This window comes from Ranitomeya imitator, chromosome 3 (assembly GCF_032444005.1).
Source record: "Ranitomeya imitator isolate aRanImi1 chromosome 3, aRanImi1.pri, whole genome shotgun sequence".
NCBI lineage: Eukaryota > Metazoa > Chordata > Amphibia > Anura > Dendrobatidae > Ranitomeya > Ranitomeya imitator.
Genome location: NC_091284.1, coordinates 615,597,731 through 615,621,282, shown reverse-complemented (window position 1 = coordinate 615,621,282; position 23,552 = coordinate 615,597,731). Strand labels below are relative to the sequence as shown.

At 47.3% G+C, this 23,552-nt stretch overlaps 1 protein-coding gene across 1 annotated transcript in view; it reads left to right on the top strand.

The window, feature by feature from the left end:
* Positions 1–23,552, top strand: part of BORA (BORA aurora kinase A activator) — an 84,019-nt gene that overhangs the window by 37,620 nt on the left and 22,847 nt on the right. Inside the window, exons 6-8 of the mRNA XM_069758141.1 lie at positions 8,760–8,825; positions 14,911–14,967; positions 22,670–22,899. Of these exons, the coding sequence (XP_069614242.1) occupies positions 8,760–8,825; positions 14,911–14,967; positions 22,670–22,899 (353 nt within the window). The remainder of the gene's footprint in view (positions 1–8,759; positions 8,826–14,910; positions 14,968–22,669; positions 22,900–23,552) is intronic.

The window sequence follows — 23,552 nt, the reverse complement described above, 5'->3', positions numbered from 1 at the left end:
CGCACCCCGCCGCTGCGTCTGAACCCATGCCTTTCATTTCTTTTTTTTTTTCCCACATCCCCGTCCACGCACCCCGCTGCTGCGTCTGAACCCGTGCCTTTCATTTTTTTTTTTTCCCACATCCCCGTCCACGCACCCCGCCGCTGCGTCTGAACCCGTGCCTTTCATTTTTTTTTTTTTTTACACATTCCCGTCCACGCACCCCGCCGCTGCGTCTGAACCTGTGCCTTTCATTTTTTTTTTTTTTTTTTTTTTTTTTTTACACATTCCCGTTCACACACCCAGCAGCCGCCGAACTTTGATAAGTGACGCAGTTCACTTATCAGAGCTAGGGCCTGCTGTTTTAGACTTTTCCTTTTACAGGTATTTTTTTTCCCTTTAGCTTTTTCCTTTCAGATTAGTTTGCACCAAACACTATCCCCCCCCACACGTACACAGTTATCAATAAATATTACACCCAAGCACCATAATCACACAAAAAATGTCCCGTTCGTCCCAGCAGCGCTATTCATTGGAGGAGGCATATGCTTTCCTTGCCTCCGACACTGATAGCGAGGGAGAGGATCCCACATTCCTTTACTCTTCAGATTCTTCATCCTCTTCCTCCTCCTCATCTTCCTCCTCGGGTCCTGCGGAACCGCCACGCAGACGCCCCAGGAGAGAAGATCAGGCAGCGCCCACTCCTGAAAATGAACCAGCGCGACCCTCTTCGGACCCCATATGGACCTCGCCCCCCGAAAATTACGAGCCACTGATTCATGATTTTTTGGCAGAATCAGGAATCAAGTTTGACACCACCGGCCTCACAGAAATAGACTTTTTCAAAGTCTTTTTCTCTGAGGCTTTCGTTAACCTCATGGTGGAGCAAACTAATTTGTATGCTCGGCAATTTTTGGAGCAAAACCCCCGTTCATCATTTTCTAACTGGTCTCCTGTGGACGCAGTTGAAATGATGCAGTTTTGGGGCCTGGTCCTCCATATGGGGATCGTGAAGAAGCCAGAAATTCGGCAATATTGGAGTGTAGATATTTTATATAACACTCCAGTGTTCCGAATGGTCATGGTTCGGACGCGTTTTGAGGCCATCCATAAGTTTTTGCATTACAACGATAATGCACGGTGTCCCGCACGAGATGACCCCAATTTTGACCGTCTGTACAAAGTTCGGCCGGTCATCGAACACTTCAGCAAAAAGTTTGCTGAAGTGTATGTGCCCAAAAGGGACATCTGTGTGGATGAGTCCTTGGTTCATTTTAAGGGGCGGCTCAGATTCCGTCAATACCTGCCCAGCAAAAGGGCCAGGTACGGAATCAAACTCTACAAGCTGTGTAAGAGTACCTCAGGGTACACCTACAGCTTTAGAGTGTACGAAGGGAAGGACAGCAGGATTGAACCGCCTGAGTGTCCTTCCATCCTGGGAGTGAGTGGGAAAATTGTGTGGGATTTGGTGCACCCACTGCTGGATAAAGGTTATCACCTCTACACCGATAACTTTTATTCCAGCATCCCACTCTACAAATCCCTCTCTGCGCGAAGTACCGCAGCCTGCGGTACTGTCCGCAAAAATCAGAGAGGCCTCCCGAAGACGCTACTTGGGCAGATGCTCAGAAAAGGTGAGAGCAAAGCCCAATGTAGCGACCACCTGCTGGTGGTCAAGTACAAGGACAAGAGGGATGTCCTTCTCTTGACCACCATACACGGTGATGGCAGTGCCCTCAGCAGTGTACGGGGTACCTCAACACAGGTCTGCAAACCGGACTGTGTACTGGGGTACAACAAAAACATGGGGGGCGTTGATCTCTCCGATCAACTCCTCCAACCGTACAGTGCTTTGAGGAAGGCCAAGGTGTGGTACAAAAAGCTGTCCGTGTACATCGTACAAATGGCAATGCTCAACGCTTTCCTGCTGTCACGATGTGCACGACACACTGATACGTCGCACCTTCAGTTCCAGGAGGTAGTGGTTAAGGCCCTGATATTTGGCACGAGGGAAGGAGCGGGCCCCAGTACGTCCGGAACTGAGGGTGCTCGTATCATACCAGGTCAGCATTTTCCGGGGGTGGTCCCGCCAACTGATAGAAAAAGTAAGCCGCAAAAAAGGTGCCGAGTGTGCTACAAAAGAGGAGTACGCAAGGACACCATCTATCAATGCGACACCTGCCCCGACAAACCTGGCCTGTGTATGAAGGACTGCTTCAAATTGTACCACACCTCCATGCACTACTAATTTACTTAACAGGGACCAGTAGATTAGTTCCAAAGAGGGGGCACATCTAAGTAAGTTCCTTGGGGGTCTAGGTTCCAAAATGATGTCACTTGTGGGTTTTTTTTACTATTTAGGCACATCAGGGGCTCTGCAAACGGAACATGACGCCCTCAGAACTAGTCCATCAAAGTCTGCATTCCAAATCGTCACTGCTTCCCTTCTGAGTCCCGAAGTGCCCAAACAGTTTTTTCCCACATATGGGGTACCAGCGTACTCAGAACAAATTGGACAACAACTTTTGGGGTCCAATTTCTCCTCTTACCCTTGGGAAAATAAAAAATTGGGGGCTGAAAGATCATTTTTGTGGGGGGAAAAATAGAATTTTTAATTTTCACGCCGGGCATCATAGACTTTAGTGAAGCACTTGGAGGTTCAAAATTCTCACGACACACCTAGATAAGTTCCTTAGGGGGTCAAGTTTCCAAAATGGGGTCACTTGTGGGGAGTTTCTACTGTTTAGGCACATCAGGGGCTCACCAAATGGCACATGATGCCTGCAGACAATTCCATCAAAGTCTGCATTCCAAAACGTCACTACTTCCCTTCCAAGCCCCGAAGTGTGCCCAAACAGTAGTTTTCTCCCACATATGGGGTACCAGCGTACTCAGGACAAATTGGACAACAACTTTTGGGGTCCAATTTCTCCTTTTACCTTTTGAGAAAATAAAAAATTGGGGACTAAACCATCATGTTTGTGGAAAAAATAGGATTTTTTATTTTCACGCCCGGGCGTTATAAACTTTCGTGAAGCACTTGGGGGATAAAAGTGCTCACGACTCAACTAGATAAGTTCCTTAGGGGGTCTAGTTTCCAAAATGGGGTCACTTGTGGGGGGTTTCCACTGTTTAGGCACATCAGGGGCTGTCCAAACGCGACATGGCGTCCGATCTCAATTCCAGCCAATTTTAGCTTGAAAATGTCAAACGGCGCTCCTTTCCTTCTGAGCCCTGCCATGCGCCCAAACAGTGGTTCCCCCCCACATATGGGGTATCAGCGTACTCTGGACAAATTGGACAACAACTCTTGAGGTCCATTTTCTCTTTTTACCCTTGGGAAATTAAAAAAATTATTGCTGAAAGAACATTTTTGTGACTAAAAAGTAAAATGTTAATTTTTTCCTTCCATGTTGCTTCTGCTGCTGTGAAACACCTGAAGGGTTAATAAACTTCTTGAATGTGGTTTTGAGCAGCTTGAGGGGTGCAGTTTTTAGAATGGTGTCACTTTTGGGTATTTTCTGCCATATAGACCCCTCAAAATGACTTCAAATGTGAGGTGGTCCCTAAGAAAAATGGTTTTGTAAATTTTGTTGTAAAAATGAGAAATTGCTGGTCAAATTTTAACCCGTGTAACTTCCTAGAAAAAAAAAATTTTGTTTCCAAAATTGTGCTGATGTAAAGTAGACATGTGGGTAATGTTTTTTATTAACTATTTTTATTAACTATATTGTGTCACTTAACTCTCTGGTTTAACAGAATAAAAATTCAAAGTTGGAAAATTGCGAAATTTTCAAAATTTTCGCCAAATTTCCATTTTTTTCACAAATAAACGCAAGTTATATCGAAGAAATTTTACCACTATCATGAAGTACAATATGTTACAAGAAAACAATCTCAGAATCGCCAAGATCCGTTGAAGCGTTCCAGAGTTATAACCTCATAAAGGGACAGTGGTCAGAATTGTAAAAATTGGCCCGGTCATTAACGTGCAAACCACCCTTGGGGGTAAAGGGGTTAAAACCCATCCTGCGTGATAATATAGGTGAATTTAATGAAAATGTAGAATCCCTGTGGGTGGTGATAAGGGGAGTGGGAAAAATAATAAATTACTGATAGGGGTTTGTTATAAATCTCCAAAAATAATGGAAGCAATGGAGAATATCCTCGTAAATCAAATAGATGAAGCTGCGACTCAAGGAGAAGTCATTATTATGGGGGACTTCAACTACCCTGAAATAGATTGGGGAACAGAAACCTGCAGTTCCAGCAAAGGTAATCGGTTTTTGACAACTATGAGAGACAATTACCTTTCACAACTGGTTCAGGACCCAACAAGGAGGGTACTGCTAGACCTAATATTAAAGGGAACCTGTCACCCCGTTTTTTGAGATTGAGATATAAATACTGTTAAATAGGGCCTGCGCTGTGTGTTACTATAGTGCATGTAGTGTACCCCGATTCCCCATGTATGCTGAGAAATAACTTACCAAAGTCGCCGTTTTCGCCTGTCAATCAGGCTGGTCAGGTCGGGAGGGCGTGTTCACAGCGCTGGTTCTTCCTCAGCTTTACGTTGGTGGCGTAGTGGTGTCCGCATGTTGAGGTGACTAATCCACTGTGGGCACGTGAACAAGCAGTGCGCGATCTGCGCTGTCATCCCTTTCGTCGGTGGGGGCGGCCATCTTCCTGGGGCCGCGCATGCGCAGATCGAGTGCTCTGCTGCACGGGGCTTCAGGAAAATGGCTGCGGGATGCCGCGCGTGCGCATTAGAGATCGCGGCGGCCATTTTCCCAAAGCCGAGATGCAAACTCGGCTTTGGGAAAATGGCCGCCGCGATCTCTAATGCGCACGCGCGGCATCCCGCGGCCATTTTCCTGAAGCCCCGTGCAGCAGAGCACTCGATCTGCGCACGCGTGGCCCCAGGAAGATGGCCGCCCCCACCGACGAAAGGGATGACAGCGCAGATCGCGCGCTGCTTGTTCACGTGCCCACAGTGGATTAGTCACTTCAACAGGCGCACACCACTACGCCACCAACGTAAAGCTGAGTAAGAACCAGCGCTGTGAACACGCCCTCCCGACCTGACCAGCCTGATTGACAGGCGAAAACGGCGACTTTGGTAAGTTTTTTCTCAGCATAGGTGGGGAATCGGGGTACACTACATACACTATAGTAACACACAGCGCAGGCCCTATTTAACAGTATTTATATCTCAATCTCAAAAAACGGGGTGACAGGTTCCCTTTAACCAACAGGCCAGACCGCATAGCAAATATAAGGGTTGGGGGTCACTTGGGAAACAGCGATCACAAAATAATAAGTTTTCATGTATCCTTTAAAAAGATGTGTAATAGAGGGGTTACAAGGGCACTAAACTTCAGGAGGGCAAATTTCCAACGGATGAGAGAGGATCTTGGTGCAATTAACTGGGACGATATCCTGAGACACAAAAATACACAAAGAAAATGGGAGACATTTATTAGCATCCTGGATAGGACCTGTGCACAGCATATACCGTATGGGAATAAACATACTAGAAATAGGAGGAAACCAATATGGCTAAATAGAGCTGTAAGGGGCGCAATAAGTGACAAAAAGAAAGCATTTAGAGAATTAAAGGAAGTAGGTAGTGATGAGGCATTAAATAAATACAGAAAATTAAATAAATTCTGTAAAAAGCAAATCAAGGCAGCAAAGATTGAGACAGAGAGACTCATTGCCAGAGAGAGTAAAAATAATCCCAAAATATTCTTTAACTACACAAATAGTAAGAAACTAAAAAATGATAGTGTTGGCCCCCTTAAAAATAGTCTGGGTGAAATGGTGGATGAGGAAAAAGCCAATATGCTAAATGACTTTTTTTCATCAGTATTTACACAAGAAAATCCCATGGCAGACAAAATGACTAGTGATAAAAATTCCCCATTAAATGTCACCTGCTTAACCCAGCAGGAAGTGCGGCGGCGTCTAAAAATCACAAAAAGTGACAAATCTCCGGGCCCGGATGGGATACACCCCTGAGTACTGCAGGAATGAAGTACAGTCATTGATAGACCATTATTTTTAATCTTTAAAGACTCCATAATAACAGGGTCTGTACCACAGGACTGGCGTATAGCAAATGTGGTGCTAATATTCAAAAAGGGGACAAAAACTGAACTCGGAAATTATAGGCCAGTAAGCTTAACCTCTACTGTGGGTAAAATCCTGGAGGGCATTCTAAGGGACGCTACACTGGAGTATCTGAAGAGGAATAACCTCATGACCCAGTATCAGCACAGGTTTACTAGGGACTGTTCATGTCAGACAAATCTGATCAATTTCTATGAAGAGGTAAGTTTCGGACTGGACCAAGGAAACGCAGTGGACGTAGTGAATATGGACCTTTCAAAAGCTTTTGATACGGTGCCACACAAAAGGTTGATACATAAAATGAGAATAATGGGGATAGGGGAAAATATGTGCAAGTGGGTTGAGAGCTGGCTCAGGGATAGGAAACAAAGGGTGTTTATTAATGGAGCACACTCAGACTGGGTAGCGGTTAGCAGTGGGGAACCACAGGGTCAGTATTGGGCCCTCTTCTTTTTAACATTTATTAATGACCCTGTAGGGGGCATTCAGAGTAGAATTTCAATATTTGCAGATGACACTAAACTCTGCAGGGTAATCAATACAGAGGAGGACAATTTTATATTACAGGATGATTTATGTAAACTAGAAGCTTGGGCTGATAAATGGCAAATGAGCTTTAATGGGGCAAAACCATCAATGAAAAAGACCTGGGTGTATGGGTGAATGACAAACTCATGTTCAGTGGCCAGTGTCAGGCAGCTGCTACAAAGGCAAATAAAATAATGGGATGCATTAAGAGGCATAGATGCTCATGAGGAGAACATAATTTTACCTCTATACAAGTCACTAGTTCTACCACACTTAGAATACTGTGCACAGTTCTGGTCTCCGGTGTATAAGAAAGACATAGCTGAACTAGAGCGGGTGCAGAGAAGAGCGACCAAGGTTATTAGAGGACTGGGGGTCTGCAATACCAAGATAGGTTATTACACATGGGGCTATTTAGTTTGGAAAAACGAAGACTAAAGGGTAATCTTATTTTAATGTATAAATATATGAGGGGACAGTACAAAGACCTTTCTGATGATCTTTTTAATCATAGACCTGAAACAGGGACAAGGGGGCATCCTCTACGTTTGGAGGAAAAAAAGGTTTAAGCATAATAACAGACGCGGATTCTTTACTGTAAGAGCAGTGAGACTATGGAACTCTGCCGTATGATGTTGTAATGAGTGATTCATTACTTAAATTTAAGAGGGGACTGGATACATTTCTGGAAAAGTATAATGTTACAGGGTATATACACTAGATTCCTTGATAGGGCGTTGATCCAGGGAACTAGTCTGATTGCCGTATTTGGAGTCGGAAGGAATTTTTTTTCCCCAAGGTGGAGCTTACTCACATGGGGTGTTTTTTTTGCCTTCCTCTGGATCAACATGTTAGGGCATGTTAGGTTAGGCTATGGGTTGAACTAGATGGACTTATAGTCTTCCTTCAACCTTAACTATGTAACTATAATGCTCCATACAGTTCATGATGGCCCCATAAGATGCTCCATACAAAATACGCCCCATATAATGCTCCATACAGTTTATGATGGGCCCCATAAGATGCTCCATATTAAAATATGCCCCCATATAATGCTGCACAAATGTTGATTATGGCCCCATAAGATGCTCCATAGACACTTTTGCCTCGTATAATGCTGCACAAATGCTGATTATGGCCCCATAAGATGCTTCATAGATATTTGCCCCATATGCTGTTGCTGCGATAAAAAAAAAAACACTTACTCACCTCTCGTCGCTCAGGCCCCTGGATAATCGCGTCCTCTGACCTGAGCATCACTGCAGAGGACGCGGAAGACGAAGCGGCGCCCGATGGTGGAACGGGGGACAGTTGAATATCACACAATGCCCCTGTTATACTCACCTGCTCCTGGCGCGGTCCCTGGATGTCCCTGGTTCTCCGGGCGCTGACAGCTTCTTCCAGCGTTGAGTGGTCAAATGGTACCACTCATTACAGTAATGAATATGCAGCTCCACCCCTATGGGAGTGGATTCGGGTCCATTTTCATTACTGTAATGAGCGGTACCATGTGACCGCTCAATACAGGAAGAAGCTGTCGGCGCCCTGAAAACCAGGGACTGCGCCAGGAGCAGGTGAGTATTATTAGACAGCTGCCGCTCCCTCTCCCCTGCCGACCCCTGGGAATGACTTGAGTATAAGCCGAGAGGGGCTATTTCAGCCTAAAAAAAAAATGGGCTGAAATTCTCAGCTTATACTCGAGTATATACGGTATTATGATTATGTAATGTTAACTTTGTTTTATTTTCATCAGGGTTTTTTGTGTAATTTGGTTTTGCCTCTGTTGAAGGGAATCTGTCAGCAGGTTTTTGCTATGTAATCTGAAGACAGCAGGAGATAGAGGCTGAAACACAGAATTCAGGGATGTGTCACAGTGCTGCAGTTTACGAACTGTGAAGTATGTATCACTAAGAGGTTAACATTGCCCCTCCTGTGATAAGCAGCTCACTGTCTATGGACTGACTGGTACATGGTTGGTTTCAGCTTCTCTTTGCGTACATCAGGCTGATCTCAGATGAGGGAGCAAAACCTGCTGACAAAATCCCTTTACGTGTATGATTTCTGACTATATTTGCTTCCTACCAGTTAATTGTAATGTTTGGACTGATTTATTTTTGTAGGTGTTGATCCTAATAACGAATCACCTCTTACAAGAGAGCAAGCTGCCAATGTTGGTAAAAGTACAGGTAAATCAGATTCAGAAATGTGTTTTATGTAAACTTTTTGTGCCTTTTTTTTTTTTTTTTCACGATAATCCTATATTAACCACATTACGACCTTTGCTGTCAAACGATGACCCTGCCTTTGACAAACTTGCACATTAAGCTCGCACTTTCCCTGCACATGATGCTGATTTAATCAGCCATCATGTGCCTTTAACAGCAGCGGACTGTCTCTAACATCGCCATTTTTAACACTTGCCGTAAGAAGTGGGCTTGTCATTCCACACTCCCTTCAGCACACCCGTGACGTGATTGCAGGGCGTCGATGGGTTGCCATGACAGGCTGAGACCCCTGTGCTTGTCATTACAATTGTCCTGTGAAAGCCAGCGTGTAGTTGGCGTTCGTAGATCATAGCAGTGCTTTTTTTTTTTTTTTTTTAAAGGGAAGGTGCCATCAAAAAAAATTTGTTTTTCAGAAATTGTAAAAATGAAAAGAATTAATGATTACATTTTCTTAAAAAATATTATCATTTGTTTATAATTTAGTAAAATATGAAAAATAATATGAAAAGTTTTGGAATTTCCACTTTTAAACACTAGGGGGAGCAGCTGCTGAAATTTCAGAAAAACCTAGTGTACAACTAGCTCACATTACTGCACTGCAGTAATTATGGGTGGAGTCTGCTGACATGTGTGATGTCTCCTCTTCTCCCCTCCTGGGTGTTTGCTAAGGGATTAGAAAGGATGATATTCAGGAACCCAGTGAGCAGCCATTTTGTTGGTGACTGCAGAGTATGGCTGCCGTCACACTAGCAGTATTTGGTCAGTAATTTACTTCAGTATTTGTAGCCAAAACCAGGAGTGGAACAATTAGAGGAAAAGTATAATAGAAACACGTCACCACTTCTGTATTTATCACCCACTCCTGGTTTTGGCTTACAAATACTGAGGTAAAATACTGACCAAATACTGATAGTGGACGGCAGCCTTAGGCTACTTTCACACTAGCGTTATTGGCTGTACGTTGCAATGCGTCGTTCAGGAGAAAAAACACATCCTGCAAAGTTGTCTGCAGGATGCGTTTTTTCCCCATAGACTAACAATATCGATGTATTGCCACACGTCGCAACTGTCGTGCGACGGTTGCGTCATGTTTTGGTGGACCGCCGCCACAAAAAAAGTTACATGTAACGTTTGTTTGTGCGTCGAGTCCGCCATTTTCGACCGCGCATGCACGGCAGAAACTCCGCCCCATCCTCCCCAGACCTTACAATGGGGCAGCGGAAGCGTCGTAAGACTGCTTCTGCTGCCCACGTCGGACATTTCTTTCACAGCATACGTCGGTACATCGGCCCGACACACTGCGACGGGCCCGTACCGACGCTAGTGTGAAAGCAGCCTTATACTGACAAGTCTACGGTCACCGAGGATGGCAGGCAGCAAGGATTCTGGGAGATATGTGGTGGAGGGAGCAGGGTGACAGCAGCACAGAGTATTTCAGGAGAGCAGTGTGCTGGTCTATGGGGGCCCCCTGTTCGGTGTGCGGAGCAGCCAGGGATTGTACATAGAGCGCTGTCTTTTATACACATGGATGGACCGTCTGCTCCACAAAAATCCAGGAAACATTTCTGCGGATTGATGGCCTGTTCTGATCCAGACTTTGCATACAGACCCCATTCCCCTCAGATCCTGTCTTCCCCATCCTGTCCTGGCAATATGTGAAAGCGAGGTGACAGGCGCAGTCGGGGTGACGCTGGGAAGGAAATTTAGCCATATAGTAACGATAAAAATGAGACCCCTCTCTTCAGCTACCTGACCAGCCTTCCCCTGACTACACCTAACTGGAGGTCATGCTGCCCCCTCTATTACCCCAGACCCGCGTGCAGGTGCTCAGCCAGAACCACCATATAATGGGTCCGCTTTCTGAAGATAATACTGCCATAATGTTCTCACATAATACCGCCATATAGACCACACATAATACCACCAGTGTTCTCACATACCGCCATATAGATCACACATAATACCACCAGTGTTCACATACCGCCATATAGATCACACATAATACTGCCAGTGTTCTCTCATAATACCGCCATATAGATCACACAATACCACCAGTGTTCTCACATACCGCCATATAGATCACACATAATACCACCAGTGTTCACATACCGCCATATAGATCACACGTAATACTGCCAGTGTTTTCACAATACCGCCATATAGATCACACATAATACTGCCAGTGTTTTCACAATACCGCCATATAGATCACACACAATACCACCATATAATTCTCACAATACTGATCAAGCATAATTCCACCATACAGATCACATAATACCGTCATATAGATCTCACGTAATGCCATAATACAGCATGACGCCCGCAGCTCCTGTTACCGCACGCATTGAGTTGTGTGTGCAATGGGGAAAGATATGCAGGGGGGAGAGGAGTGCATAGGAGAGGATTAGATACACGGTTCACCAGACAGTATCACACGAGAGGATTAGATACACGGCTCAGCATAATATCACACAGTATAGGATTAGATACACGGCTCAGCAGACAGTATCACACAGGAGAGGATTAGATACACGGCTCAGCAGACAGTATCACACAGGAGAGGATTAGATACACGGCTCAGCAGACAGTATCACACAGGAGAGGTTTAGATACACGGCTCAGCAGACAGTATCACACAGGAGAGGATTAGATGCATGGCTCAGCATAGTATCACACATGGGAGGATTAGATACAGGGGCCAGCAGACAGTATTACACAGGAGAGGATTAGATACACGGCTCATCAGACAGTATCACACAAGAGAAGATTAGATACACGGCTCAGCATAATATCACACAGTATTGGATTAGATGCATGGCTCAGCATAATATCACACAGGATAGGATTAGATACACGGCTCAGCAGACAGTATCTCACAGGAGAGGATTATATACACGGCTCAGCAGACAGTATCACACAGGAGAGGATTAGATACACGGCTCAGCAGACAGTATCACACAGGAGAGGATTATATACACGGCTCAGCAGACAGTATCACACAGGAGAGGATTAGATACACGGCTCAGCAGACAGTATCACACAGGAGAAGATTAGATACACGGCTCAGCAGACAGTATCACACAGGAGAAGATTAGATGCATGGCTCAGCAGACAGTATCACACAGGAGAAGATTAGATACACGGCTCAGCATAATATCACACAGTATAGGATTAGATATACGGCTCAGCATAGTATCACACATTACAGGATTAGATGCATGGCTCAGCATAGTATCACACATGAGAGGATTAGATACAGGGGCCAGCAGACAGTATTACACAGGAGAGGATTAGATACATGGCTCAGCATAGAATCACACAGTATAGGATTAGATACACTGCTCAGCATAGTATCACACAGTACAGGATTAGATGCATGGCTCAGCATAGTATCACACATGAGAGGATTAGATACAGGGGCCAGCAGACAGTATTACACAGGAGAAGATTAGATACACGGCTCAGCATAATATCACACAGTATAGGATTAGATGCATGGCTCAGCAGACAGTATCACACAGTATTGGATTAGATGCATGGCTCAGCATAGTATCACACATGAGAGGATTAGATACAGGGGCCAGCAGACAGTATTACACAGGAGAGGATTAGATACATGGCTCAGCACAGTATAGTGAGAGATGCATGGTCTGATGTCCTGTGAGGAGCTGCAGTGAGAGGTCGTGCAGCACAGAGCCTCCACCATCCCCCTCTGTTACCTCTCTGCAGCTCCTGATCGAGGACATCAGACGGCAGCACTCCTTCACCCTCTCTAGGGATTACAGCCACACACCAGGCAGCAGAGGACAGGGAACGGCCGCTGACTGTTTGAGGGGAGACAGATGGAGCTGCCCCTCCAACAGCACGGCTTTCAGTCACAGTGGAGCTCACAGGTACACTCCACTGTAGGCTGAAGCAAGATGGCGCTGATCTCCTGCCTCTGCTGTAATGTGGAGACAGCCCAGGGGGCGTGGCCACATCACAGCACAATGATAGCTATGGGGTCGGCTCCCGACTGCAGCCTCCTATGTCCAGGGCTACCGTATTTTGCACAGTGTAAGTGTCGTGCTGGGACTCTTACACTGCTGCAAAGCAAAATGGCGGCGCCCAGTGGCTGCAAAAATAATTAATAATAAAAAAATATATTAAAGTTAAAAAAAATAATCTTGTATTAAAAATAATTGTTTATATAAACAATTATTTTTAATACAAAAACAAAATTGCGGCACCTTCCCTTTAAGTATTTGTTTACAAATGTCTGTCACTGTCATGGAATCCAAGTCGCTGATTGGTCCTGGCAAAACGCCCACGACCATTGCAACGACCAATCAGCGACGGGTGCTGTCCGGCGACATGGCCGCTCCTTCCTCCCCGCAGTCAGTGCCCGCTCCGTACTTCCCTCCAGTCAGCGCTCACACAGGGATAATGACAGCGCTAATGGACCGCATTATGCCGCGGTGTAACGCACTCCATTAACGCTGCTATTAACCCTGTGTGACCAACTTTTTACTGTTGATGCTGCATATGCAGCATCAATAGTAAAAAAGATCTAATGTTACAAAGAATAATAATAATAATAATTTTATTCTCACCCTCCGACATCGCGCTGTCCTCGGCAGTGCAAGCGTCAGGTTCCGGTGCCAAGGATGCTATGCGAGAAGGGCCTGCCATGACGTCACGGTCATGTGACCGCGACGTCATCACAGGTCCTTCGCTGATACCAACCCTGGAACCGGAAGCTGCCGCGTGCACCGCACACAGGCGCCAGGACTTCAAGGGCCCTTCGGAAGGTGAGTATATGTTTATTTTTTATTTTAAGTCTTTTTTTTTTTTACCACGCATTTAGTGCCCACATTGCTATATACTACGTGGGCTGTTACATACTGTGTGGGCTCTGTTCTATACTACATCGCTGGGCAATATACTACGTGCTCTGTGCCATACACTACGTAGCTGTGCCATACACTACGTAGCTGTGCCATACACTGCGTAGCTGTGCCATACACTGCGTAGCTGTGCCATACACTGCGTATCTGTGCCATACACTACGTAGCTGTGCCATACACTACGTAGCTGTGCCATACACTACGTAGCTGTGCCATACACTACGTAGCTGTGCCATACACTACGTAGCTGTGCCATACACTACGTAGCTGTGCCATACACTACGTAGCTGTGCCATACACTACGTAGCTGAGCCATACACTACGTAGCTGAGCCATACACTACGTAGCTGTGCCATACACTACGTAGCTGTGCCATACACTACGTAGCTGTGCCATACACTACGTAGCTGTGCCATACACTACGTAGCTGTGCCATACACTACGTAGCTGTGCCATACACTACGTAGCTGTGCCATACACTACGTAGCTGTGCCATACACTACGTAGCTGTGCCATACACTACGTAGCTGTGCCATACACTACGTAGCTGTGCCATACACTACGTAGCTGTGCCATACACTACGTAGCTGTGCCATACACTACGTAGCTGTGCCATACACTACGTAGCTGTGCCATACACTACGTAGCTGTGCCATACACTACGTAGCTGTGCCATACACTACGTAGCTGTGCCATACACTACGTAGCTGTGCCATACACTACGTAGCTGTGCCATACACTACGTAGCTGTGCCATACACTACGTAGCTGTGCCATACACTACGTAGCTGTGCCATACACTACGTAGCTGTGCCAAACACTACGTAGCTGTGCCATACACTACGTAGCTGTGCCATACACTACGTAGCTGTGCCATACACTACGTAGCTGTGCCATACACTACGTAGCTGTGCCATACACTACGTAGCTGTGCCATACACTACGTAGCTGTGCCATACACTACGTAGCTGTGCCATACACTACGTAGCTGTGCCATACACTACGTAGCTGTGCCATACACTATGTCACTGTGCAATATAGTACGTAGCCTGTGCTGTATACTACCTACATATTCTAGAATACCCGATACGTTAGAATCTGGCCACCATCCAGTTTTATATATTGTTACTACATCTCGTTATTCGTATTTTTATGCAGTTGCTTGTCAAACACAGTTATCCTTACCGGTCAACTTCAATATTGAAAAAGTATTGGGTAAGTAAATCGTAAATAAATTGTTTTCTTAAAGAGGCTTTTGGGTGTCTTCTAACATATACACCCCTCAAAGAAACTTCAAATGTGATGTGGTCCTTAAAAAAAAAAAAAAAAAAAAATGGGTTTTGTAAATTTTGTTGGAAAAATCAAAAATTGCTCATCAACTCTTAACCCTTATAACTTCCTAGCAAAAAAAATTTGGTTCCAAAATTATGCTTAAGTAGACATGTGGGAAATATTATTTATTAAGTATTTTATGTGACATATCTGTGATTTAAGGGCATGAAAATTCAAAGTTTGAAAATTGCAAAATTTCCCAAATTTTCGCCAAGCTTCCTTTTTTTTCTCTCCAAAAAACACAAGTCATACCGAAGACATTTTACCACCATCATGAAGCACAATAAGATATGAAAAAAATAATCTGAGTCAGTGGGATCCGTTGAAGCGTTCCAGAGTTATAACCTCATAAAGTGACAGTGGTCAGAATTGTAGAAATTGGCCTAGTCATTAAGCTGCAAACCATCTTCGGGGGTAAACGAGTTAAGGAATATCGACACCATCTGCAATTATTATTATTTTTTTTTTTTAAACTGAAATTCACGTATTTTGGGTTTCAACATGAATTTTTCACCTTTTTACCTTCTATAGCATCTTTGTTGCCTTTTTCTTTTGCAGTTAGCATGGGCTGAGATTCTTTATTCATTCTGCAGACAGTTTGTAACTCTTCTACACAGCTACTCTCAGCCTAACGTTCATGTGATCATAAATCCGCTATGTGCACACGTTGTGGATTGGTGTGCGGATTTTTCTGTCGCCTCTCATTGGGGGACACAGGAACCATGGGTGTATGCTGCTGCCACTAGGAAGCTGACACTATGCACAAAAAAGTTGGCTCCTCCTCTGCAGTGTACACCCCACCGACTGGCATTATACACTCCAGTTTAGCTTGGTGTCAGTAGGAGGTGGACACGGGTCTTTGAATAGACCCCTATCTACCTCAATGTGCGTCGTTCTTCTTTTAGGTTCTCTGGAGGGATACAGGGTGAGCAGTCACACCTGTAGTCCCACTATGCGGACTATGAGTACGGCGTGTATTGCCATCCCGTATCCTCTTAGATCCCTCAACAGGACCATGATCCTAGCACACAAGGGTGCTCAGAAGTCCGGTCCTAGCTCCTTCTCCCACCCACTCGCCCACCAGAGCCTGTCGGTTGGAGGAGACGAGGATGTCCATCACAGCTCCGTGGACGTCTCATTCCCCTCAGGTTAGTAACTGCGTGGGATGTTTAGGTGAGTATTTTCCCCTCCCATTCCCAGATCTCCCCCGGTCCTCCCTCGCAGTGTGGGGGAGTAGAAGTCCCTAAAAGCGCTGCATGTTTTTCTTATGGGGGCGCTGACCTTTATTTTTAATAGGGATCCCAGGGGCAGCCACACGGGCAGTATCTCATCATGCGGCGGCCCTTCAGGCCGCCGCGCTGCCTCCTTCATCGGCGACCTTGCAGCCGCACTGCTTGGCGGCCACAATGTCCCCTCTTACAGCACGACAGCCTGGCAGGCTGCCGCGCTGCTCCCCCCGCGGCCTCACTGCTAGGCGGCCGCAATGCGTCCAGTGTCTACTTACTTCCTGCGGTGCACTGCTCCAGTGCCGCGATTCTCTTCTCCGGCGGCGCCGGCCTCTAATTTAGGTCCCTGCTTCGGCTGGGGCCTTCTTCCGGTGCCGCTACCCCGCCACTTCCGTTTCCTTGGGCGGGCAGGCTACTCAGTCCCTGCGGCGCAGTGCTCCGGCGCCGCGGTCCTCTTCCCCGGCGGCATCGGCCTCTAATTTAGGTCCTGGCTTCGGCCGGAGCCCACTTCCGGCGCCGCGATTCCACCACTTCCGGTTTGCTCGGGCGGGTTTTTTTCCCGCCCGACAACCTCTTCCACGCATTTTCCGCCCATCAGCGCCATCTTGGTGCTCCTGGGCGCTTAGCAGAGTCCACCCCCCAACTTGCTGGCGCCTTCATCGCCGCTCCACTACCTGCAGAGTGCGCAGTCTGGCGTTTTTCCCCTTCTTGAAGTGCGGCAGGAGCTCACATCGCCTCCCTGTCTAAAGACTTCCCCGGAGATCCACCCACAAGCTGGACAACTTCTTCCACCTAGGTCTGTTTTCGACTGTGAGTAGCTCTGCACTGCAGACTAGCACTCCCCTCTGCCCCCCTGTCCCCTAACCCTCTGGCATTTTCTTCAGGGACCCTTCAAAATGGCTACCTCTAATGGAGGCCGCTGTCGTCCTCCTACTTCTTCCTCAGCTTCTTCTGCCTTAGTCAAATACTTTGCATGTTCGTCCTGTAACTGCAAACTTCACTCAAATCAGTCCTCTCCACTCTCAGTCCTGCAGCAACCCGATTGTTCCCACCGCCCAGGATCCCCCGGCTGCTCCGCTTGAGTGATACCCCCAGCTGGGCCTCCTCTCTGTCACAATCGGTAGCGGATCTAACTCTGGTGTCTCAAACTCTGGTGTCCGTGCTGGATCGATTTACCCCCGCAGTAGACAGCGGGTCGCAGGAACCTCAGTCTGAGCCCCCCATTATAAGCCGCAAAAGGTCCAGACAGGAACGCCGGTCTGAGTCCTCTTCTTGTTCCATCTCGCCACACGGTCCTTCTCTGCGGTCGACTTCTTCCCCGGTCCTCTTCCCCTGAGTCAGGCGAGGCGTTCTCTGATGCGCCCTCGGAGGATATTTCGGAGCTGGATTCTAACCAAATCGCTACCATGAGGGATATGGTTCAGAACCTCATTGGAGCGATAAATCAGACCTGTGGCATCCAGGATACCTCTACGGAACCCGCAGATCAGGCGGTTTTGTTTAGACGGGCTAAACCACCTTCCAAGTTTTTCGCTCCTCACCCTGAATTCGAGGAGATCATGACCAGGGAAAGAGAGAATCCGGCCAGACGCTTTCAGAGAGGAAAGCGACTTGGCGTTTTATATCCCTTTTCTCTGGAGCTCACCCCTAATTGGACTGCTTCTTCGGTGGATCCTCCAGTCTCCAGGCTATCCACTAACACGGTCCTTCCACTGTCCAGCGGAGCATCTCTGAAGGATTCTAACGATAGTCATAGAATCGTTCGTGAAGTCAGCCTTTGAAGCGGCTGCAGCTAATCTATGCCCGGCTTTTGCTTCCACTTGGGTTTCAAAATCCATATCCAAATGGGCCAAACTACTCCGTCAGGGCATCCTGGACGGGGCTCCACCCGGACAGCTGGCGGAGCTTGCCAACCAGATTTCTCGCGCACGTGAATACCTGGTCTCCGCCTCCCTGGATGCCGGGTCTTGTGCGGCTCGGGCGTCCAGCAATGCGGTTTGCTGTTGCCATCCATCGGACCGTTTGGCTCAAGGCCTGGCAGGCAGATTTGTCTGCTTTTCCCTTACCAGCCTGCCTTTTTAAAGGTTCACATCTCTTTGGTTCTAAGTTGGACCAAATCATTAATGACGCCACCAGGGGCACAAGCTCTCTTCTTCCCCAGTCCAAACCTCATCGCCCTCCTCCTAGACGGCAATTTCGGTCCTTTCGTTGCTTTGCGGCGTCAAACTCCTTTTCCCAGCAGCAACAGAGGCCACAGGCACGTCAAGAGAATAAGACGGTATCCTTTAGACCCACTCCTTCCTGGCGTCCTCGCTACTCCCAGGGTAGATCCTCCAGGTCCAGGACTGGAAGATCCACCTCAGCATGACTCTCAGCAAAACCCCAGCCAACTTCCCAGGCTGGGCAGCCGTCTCCTCTTCTTCAGGGACGTCTGGATCTCTTCAGTAGAGGACGCATGGGTCAGGGAAGTTGTATCCTCGGGATACAAAATAGAGTTCATTTCACGACCCCGGGATCGTTTCTTCGAATCCCGACCTCCGAGAGACCCCGCTCTAGTTCCGGGTTTCTTCGCAGCCATCGCTTCTCTCCTCAAAGCTGGGGTGATCGTGCCCGTCCCAGGACAAGAACGGTTCAGAGGTTTCTATTCAAATCTTTTTGTGGTACCGAAAAAGACGGCAAGGTTCGTCCCATTCTGGATCTCAAATTGCTGAACAAGAGTTCATCTGAGACACTTTAGCTTGGAATCCCTTCGTTCAGTAATTGCTTCCATGGAGGCTCAGGAATTTCTGTGTTCCATAGATATTCAGGACGCCTACCTCCTTGTTCCGATATATTCCCGGGACATCACCGATTCCTGCGCTTTGCGGTGCTCCAGGTCCACTTTCAGTTCTTCGCCCTGCTGTTCGGTCTTGCAACCGCTTCCAGGGTTTTCACGAAGCTTATGGCCGCGCTGATAGCCATCTTGAGTGTCAGAGGCCTGGTTCTGTTTCCGTACCTCAACGACATCATCAAGGCCCCATCTTTTTCTCAAGCTCACGAAAGTCTGTCCATTTGTCCTTGACACCCTAGCCCGCTTCGGGTGGCTGGTCAACCGGAAAAAGTCCTGCCTTATTCCTTCTCAGCGCATCGTTTTTCTGGGCATGCTTTTCGACACTTGTCAGACCAAAGTCTTCCTTCCCGAAGACGAGATCCATCCTTCGTCGAGACGTACGCTTGCTCCAGGGTCCTCAGTTTTCCTCCTTCTGATCGGCCATGAAGGTTCTGGGGAGGATGGTAGCAACATTGGAAGCGATTCCCTTCGCCCAATTTCACTCGCGACCTCTTCAGCAAGCCATCCTGTCTCAGTGGGACAGGTCTGTCCTTTCCCTGGATCGTCCGGTCCGACTCTCTGCCTGGGTCAAACGGTCTCTCAACTGGTGGCTGACGTTCTCTCTCATCTCCCAGGGCAGGTCCTTCCTTCCGATTCACTGGCAGGTGGTGACGACGGACGCCAGACCGCTCGGCTGGGGTGCGGTGTTTCGCCACCTGACTGTTCAGGGTCGTTGGTCGGCGAGGGAGTCAACTCTGCCGATCAATGTCCTCGAGATTCGGGCCAACTTTCTGTCCCTTCGTCACTGGGAAAGGATTCACAGGAGTCTACCAATCGGAATCCAGACGGACAATGCCACGGCTGTGGCATATGTCAACCATCAGGGGGGACTCGGAGCGCCTTGGCCGAGGTTTCCAGGATCCTCCTCTGGGCAGAGGCAACAGTTCCGGTGATATCCGAAGTGCATATCCCCGGCGTGGACAAATGGGCTGCCGACTTCCTCAGGCGCGAGGGCCTCGCGGCAGGGGAATGGTCCTTGCATCAGGAGGTTTTCCATCAGATTTGTCTTCGATGGGGACTCCGGACGTGGACCTCACGGCATCCCGAATGAACAGGAAGGTTCCTCGGTTCGTCTCCAGGTCTCGAGACCCCCTCGCGGTGGGCGTCGACGCCCTGGCCATTCTTTGGTCGCAGTTCGTGCTGCCCTATCTGTTCCCACCCCTGCCCTTACTTCCCAAGCTGTTGAAAAAGATCAAAGCGGAAGGGTGCCAGTCATTCTGATTGCCCCGGATTGGCCCATGAGAGCTTGGTTTGCGGAGATCGTCAATCTTCTCGCGGACACCCCTTGGCGCCTTCCAGACAGGCCTAATCTGCTGTCTCAGGGTCCAATCTGCCACCCGAATTCTCGGTCCCTCAGTTTAACGTTGTGGCTGTTGAAACCGCAGTTCTAAGAGCATCCGGCCTTTCGGACCGGGTGATTCACACCATGATCCAGGCTAGAAAGCCTTCGTCTTCCAGGATTTACTATCGTACCTGGAAGGCTTATTTCCATTGGTGTGAGTCCAACTGCGTTTCATCTATGTCCTTTTCCCTGCCTTCCAGTCCTGCCTGAAGGAAGGCCAAAATGGATTTGGGCCTTGCTCTTAGTTCCCTGAAGGGACTTTATCTTCTTGGCCACAGGTTAAGACCTTCCTTCAAGGAGTGGCCCATGCTGTCCCTCCGTTCAGAGCCCCTGTGGATTCATGGGATTTAAATCTGGTACTGCACGTTCTGAGGGTTCTCCCCCCTTTTTGAGCCTCTCGGGGAGGTTCCTCTATCAGTCCTATCTTGGAAGGTGGCCTTTCTTGTGGCCATCACTTCTATCCGACGCGTTTTCGAGTTGGCGGCCCTCTCTTGCCGAACTCCTTTCTTGGTCATCCACCAGGACAAGGTGGTCCTCAGGCCTCAGTCTTCCTTTCTTCCTAAGGTGGTTTCCACATTCCACCTCAATGAGGACATTGTTCTTCCTTCCTTTTGTCCAGCTCCAACTCATCCTTTGGAGCGATCGTTGAATAAGCTGGACCTCATCAGGGCAGTGAGGATGTACTTGGATAGAACGTCCGCTTTCCGGAAGACTGATTCTCTTTTCGTCATTCCTGATGGCACGCGCAGAGGCCTGCCGGCTTCCAAGGCGACTATTGCTCGCTGGATCAGATCGGCAATTTTAGAGGCTTACCGGGTCAATAATAGAGTGCCCCCTCCTGGAATGAAGGCTCACTCTACCCGGGCAGTCGGTGCTTCCTGGACGGTACACCACAGGGCTTCCGCCCTACAACTTTGCGAAGTGGCAACCTGGTCTTCCATCCACACGTTTGCCAAATTCTACAAGGTCCATACCTACGCTTCGGCGGACGCCAGCCTAGGCAGAAGGATCTTGCAGGCGGCATTGGTGAGTCCTCTGACCTGATGGAAGTATGTTTTTCCCACCCCAGGGACTGCTTTTGGACGTCCCATGGTTCCTCTGTCCCCCAATGAGAGGCGATAGAGAAAACAGGATTTTTGGTTGCTTACCGTAAAATCTGTTTCTCTGAGCCTCCATTGGGGGACACGGCACCCTCCCATGTTCAATTTCTGTTGTTCCTTGCTTTATGACTGTTCTCACGTTTACAGTTCTCATGTTTGTTATGTTTTCAACCTTGTTTTTTATCTCCTACTGCTTTCTCACTAACTGAAGTGTATAATGCCAGTCGGTGGGGTGTACACTGCAGAGGAGGAGCTAACTTTTTTTGTGCATAGTGTCAGCCTCCTAGTGGCAGCAGCATACACCCATGGTTCCGGTGTCCCCCAATGGAGGCTCCGAGAAACAGATTTTACGGTAAGCAACCAAAAATCCTGTTTTCTGCACTGTTTTTCCAAATCCGCAGGTAAACCGCACTGCGAATTACCCGTGGATTTGCCGCGGATTCCACCTGCGGTTTTACACCTGCAGATTCCTATTGAGGAGCAGATGTAAACCGCTGCGGAATCTGCACAAAGAATTGACATGCTGCGGAAAAAACACCGCTGTTTTTTTTTTCTGCAGCATTTGCACTGCGGATTTTGTTTTCCATACGTTTACATGGTACTGTAGATAGCATGGAAAACAGCTGCAGATCCGCAACGTGTGCACATAGCCATCAGCTCTCCATTGACGTGGTTTGTGGTCATAAACCAGACTTATGGATTTGAACCCGACAACTTTAACTCATTTGTGTATTCTCTATATTTATAACTGCCCTTTACTTTCTGCGAATATGTTAGCGCGGCAGCATCATCTATTTTTATCCTTGTGTTTCCTAATTTACCGGCCATCGCACAGGACCAGTAGATCTGCCAGCAGCTTATAGGATCCTCTTGGGCGCTAGTTTATTTTATTACTATACACTATTTTTCTCAGCTAGTCGGCCATTCATTGCATGTTAAACTAACGCCATGGTATTTCTCTTTTTTTTTTTTTTTTTTTCTTGTTTTGGGATTGTGTACATGAGTTAATGGTGTAATGCTTTATTTTGTATCAACTGTTTTGTTAAAGGTGAATATTTTCGGTCAGAAGAAAATGCAGATCAGTCCCAGGAAAACTTAAGCTCCTCATCACTTCGGAGAAAATTATTTTTGGATGGACAGTGCAACCGATCGGTGTGTTCATCACCAAGCTCGCCTTCACCAGGGTCATATGAAGCCCCTCCAGCCTCTCTGGGTGTTCTCTGCTCGATCGATCTTTCTCCTGTCCGTTGTAGAAGTCCCATGCAGACACCTGGTTCGGTATTGATCTTTTAAAATTCATAAATCTTAAGATTTTGTATCCCTTTAATATTAGTCACTATTGGAAGGCCTCTTGCTGTGTTTTTTTGTTTTTGCAAGGCTGGACTTCCTGGCTTGTGTTGTCTATTGGTTACACATGATCTCAGCTGACATCTGAAGTGAGGAGAGCAAGCCTCAATGTATTGCTTTGTATGTGGGCACAACGTCCTGTATAGAGCAATGAAGCTTCTGACCCTTGCCTGTCAATGGACATACTGGTTCAAGCAAATGATAGTGCGAGCATCATTCCTGGCTGACCCTCTAGTCACGGTTGTCAGCTGGATCTGATAAACCTCCGACAGAACCAGTCACTATAATGAGGCAGCAGCTATAGCCACATTGGACTCTAATATCTGTCCTGTCTTATTAGGTATGCACAAAGGTGTGGTCGACCAGTTACATGCATGCCTAAAGACTGGACTTTGTTGGAAGCGAGGACAGACATAGTCCAAAGCGACTCCTGCTGCCTCATTATAGTGGGGTCCTTTTTTCTTTGATGAACCTTTTTGTAAATCACTAAAATGTTGCTTTAGCCTTTACTATAAAAAACAAAACAAAAAAAAAAACATGTTGTATTGACCTAAATTTATCACTACGATAAAGAACAATGTGTC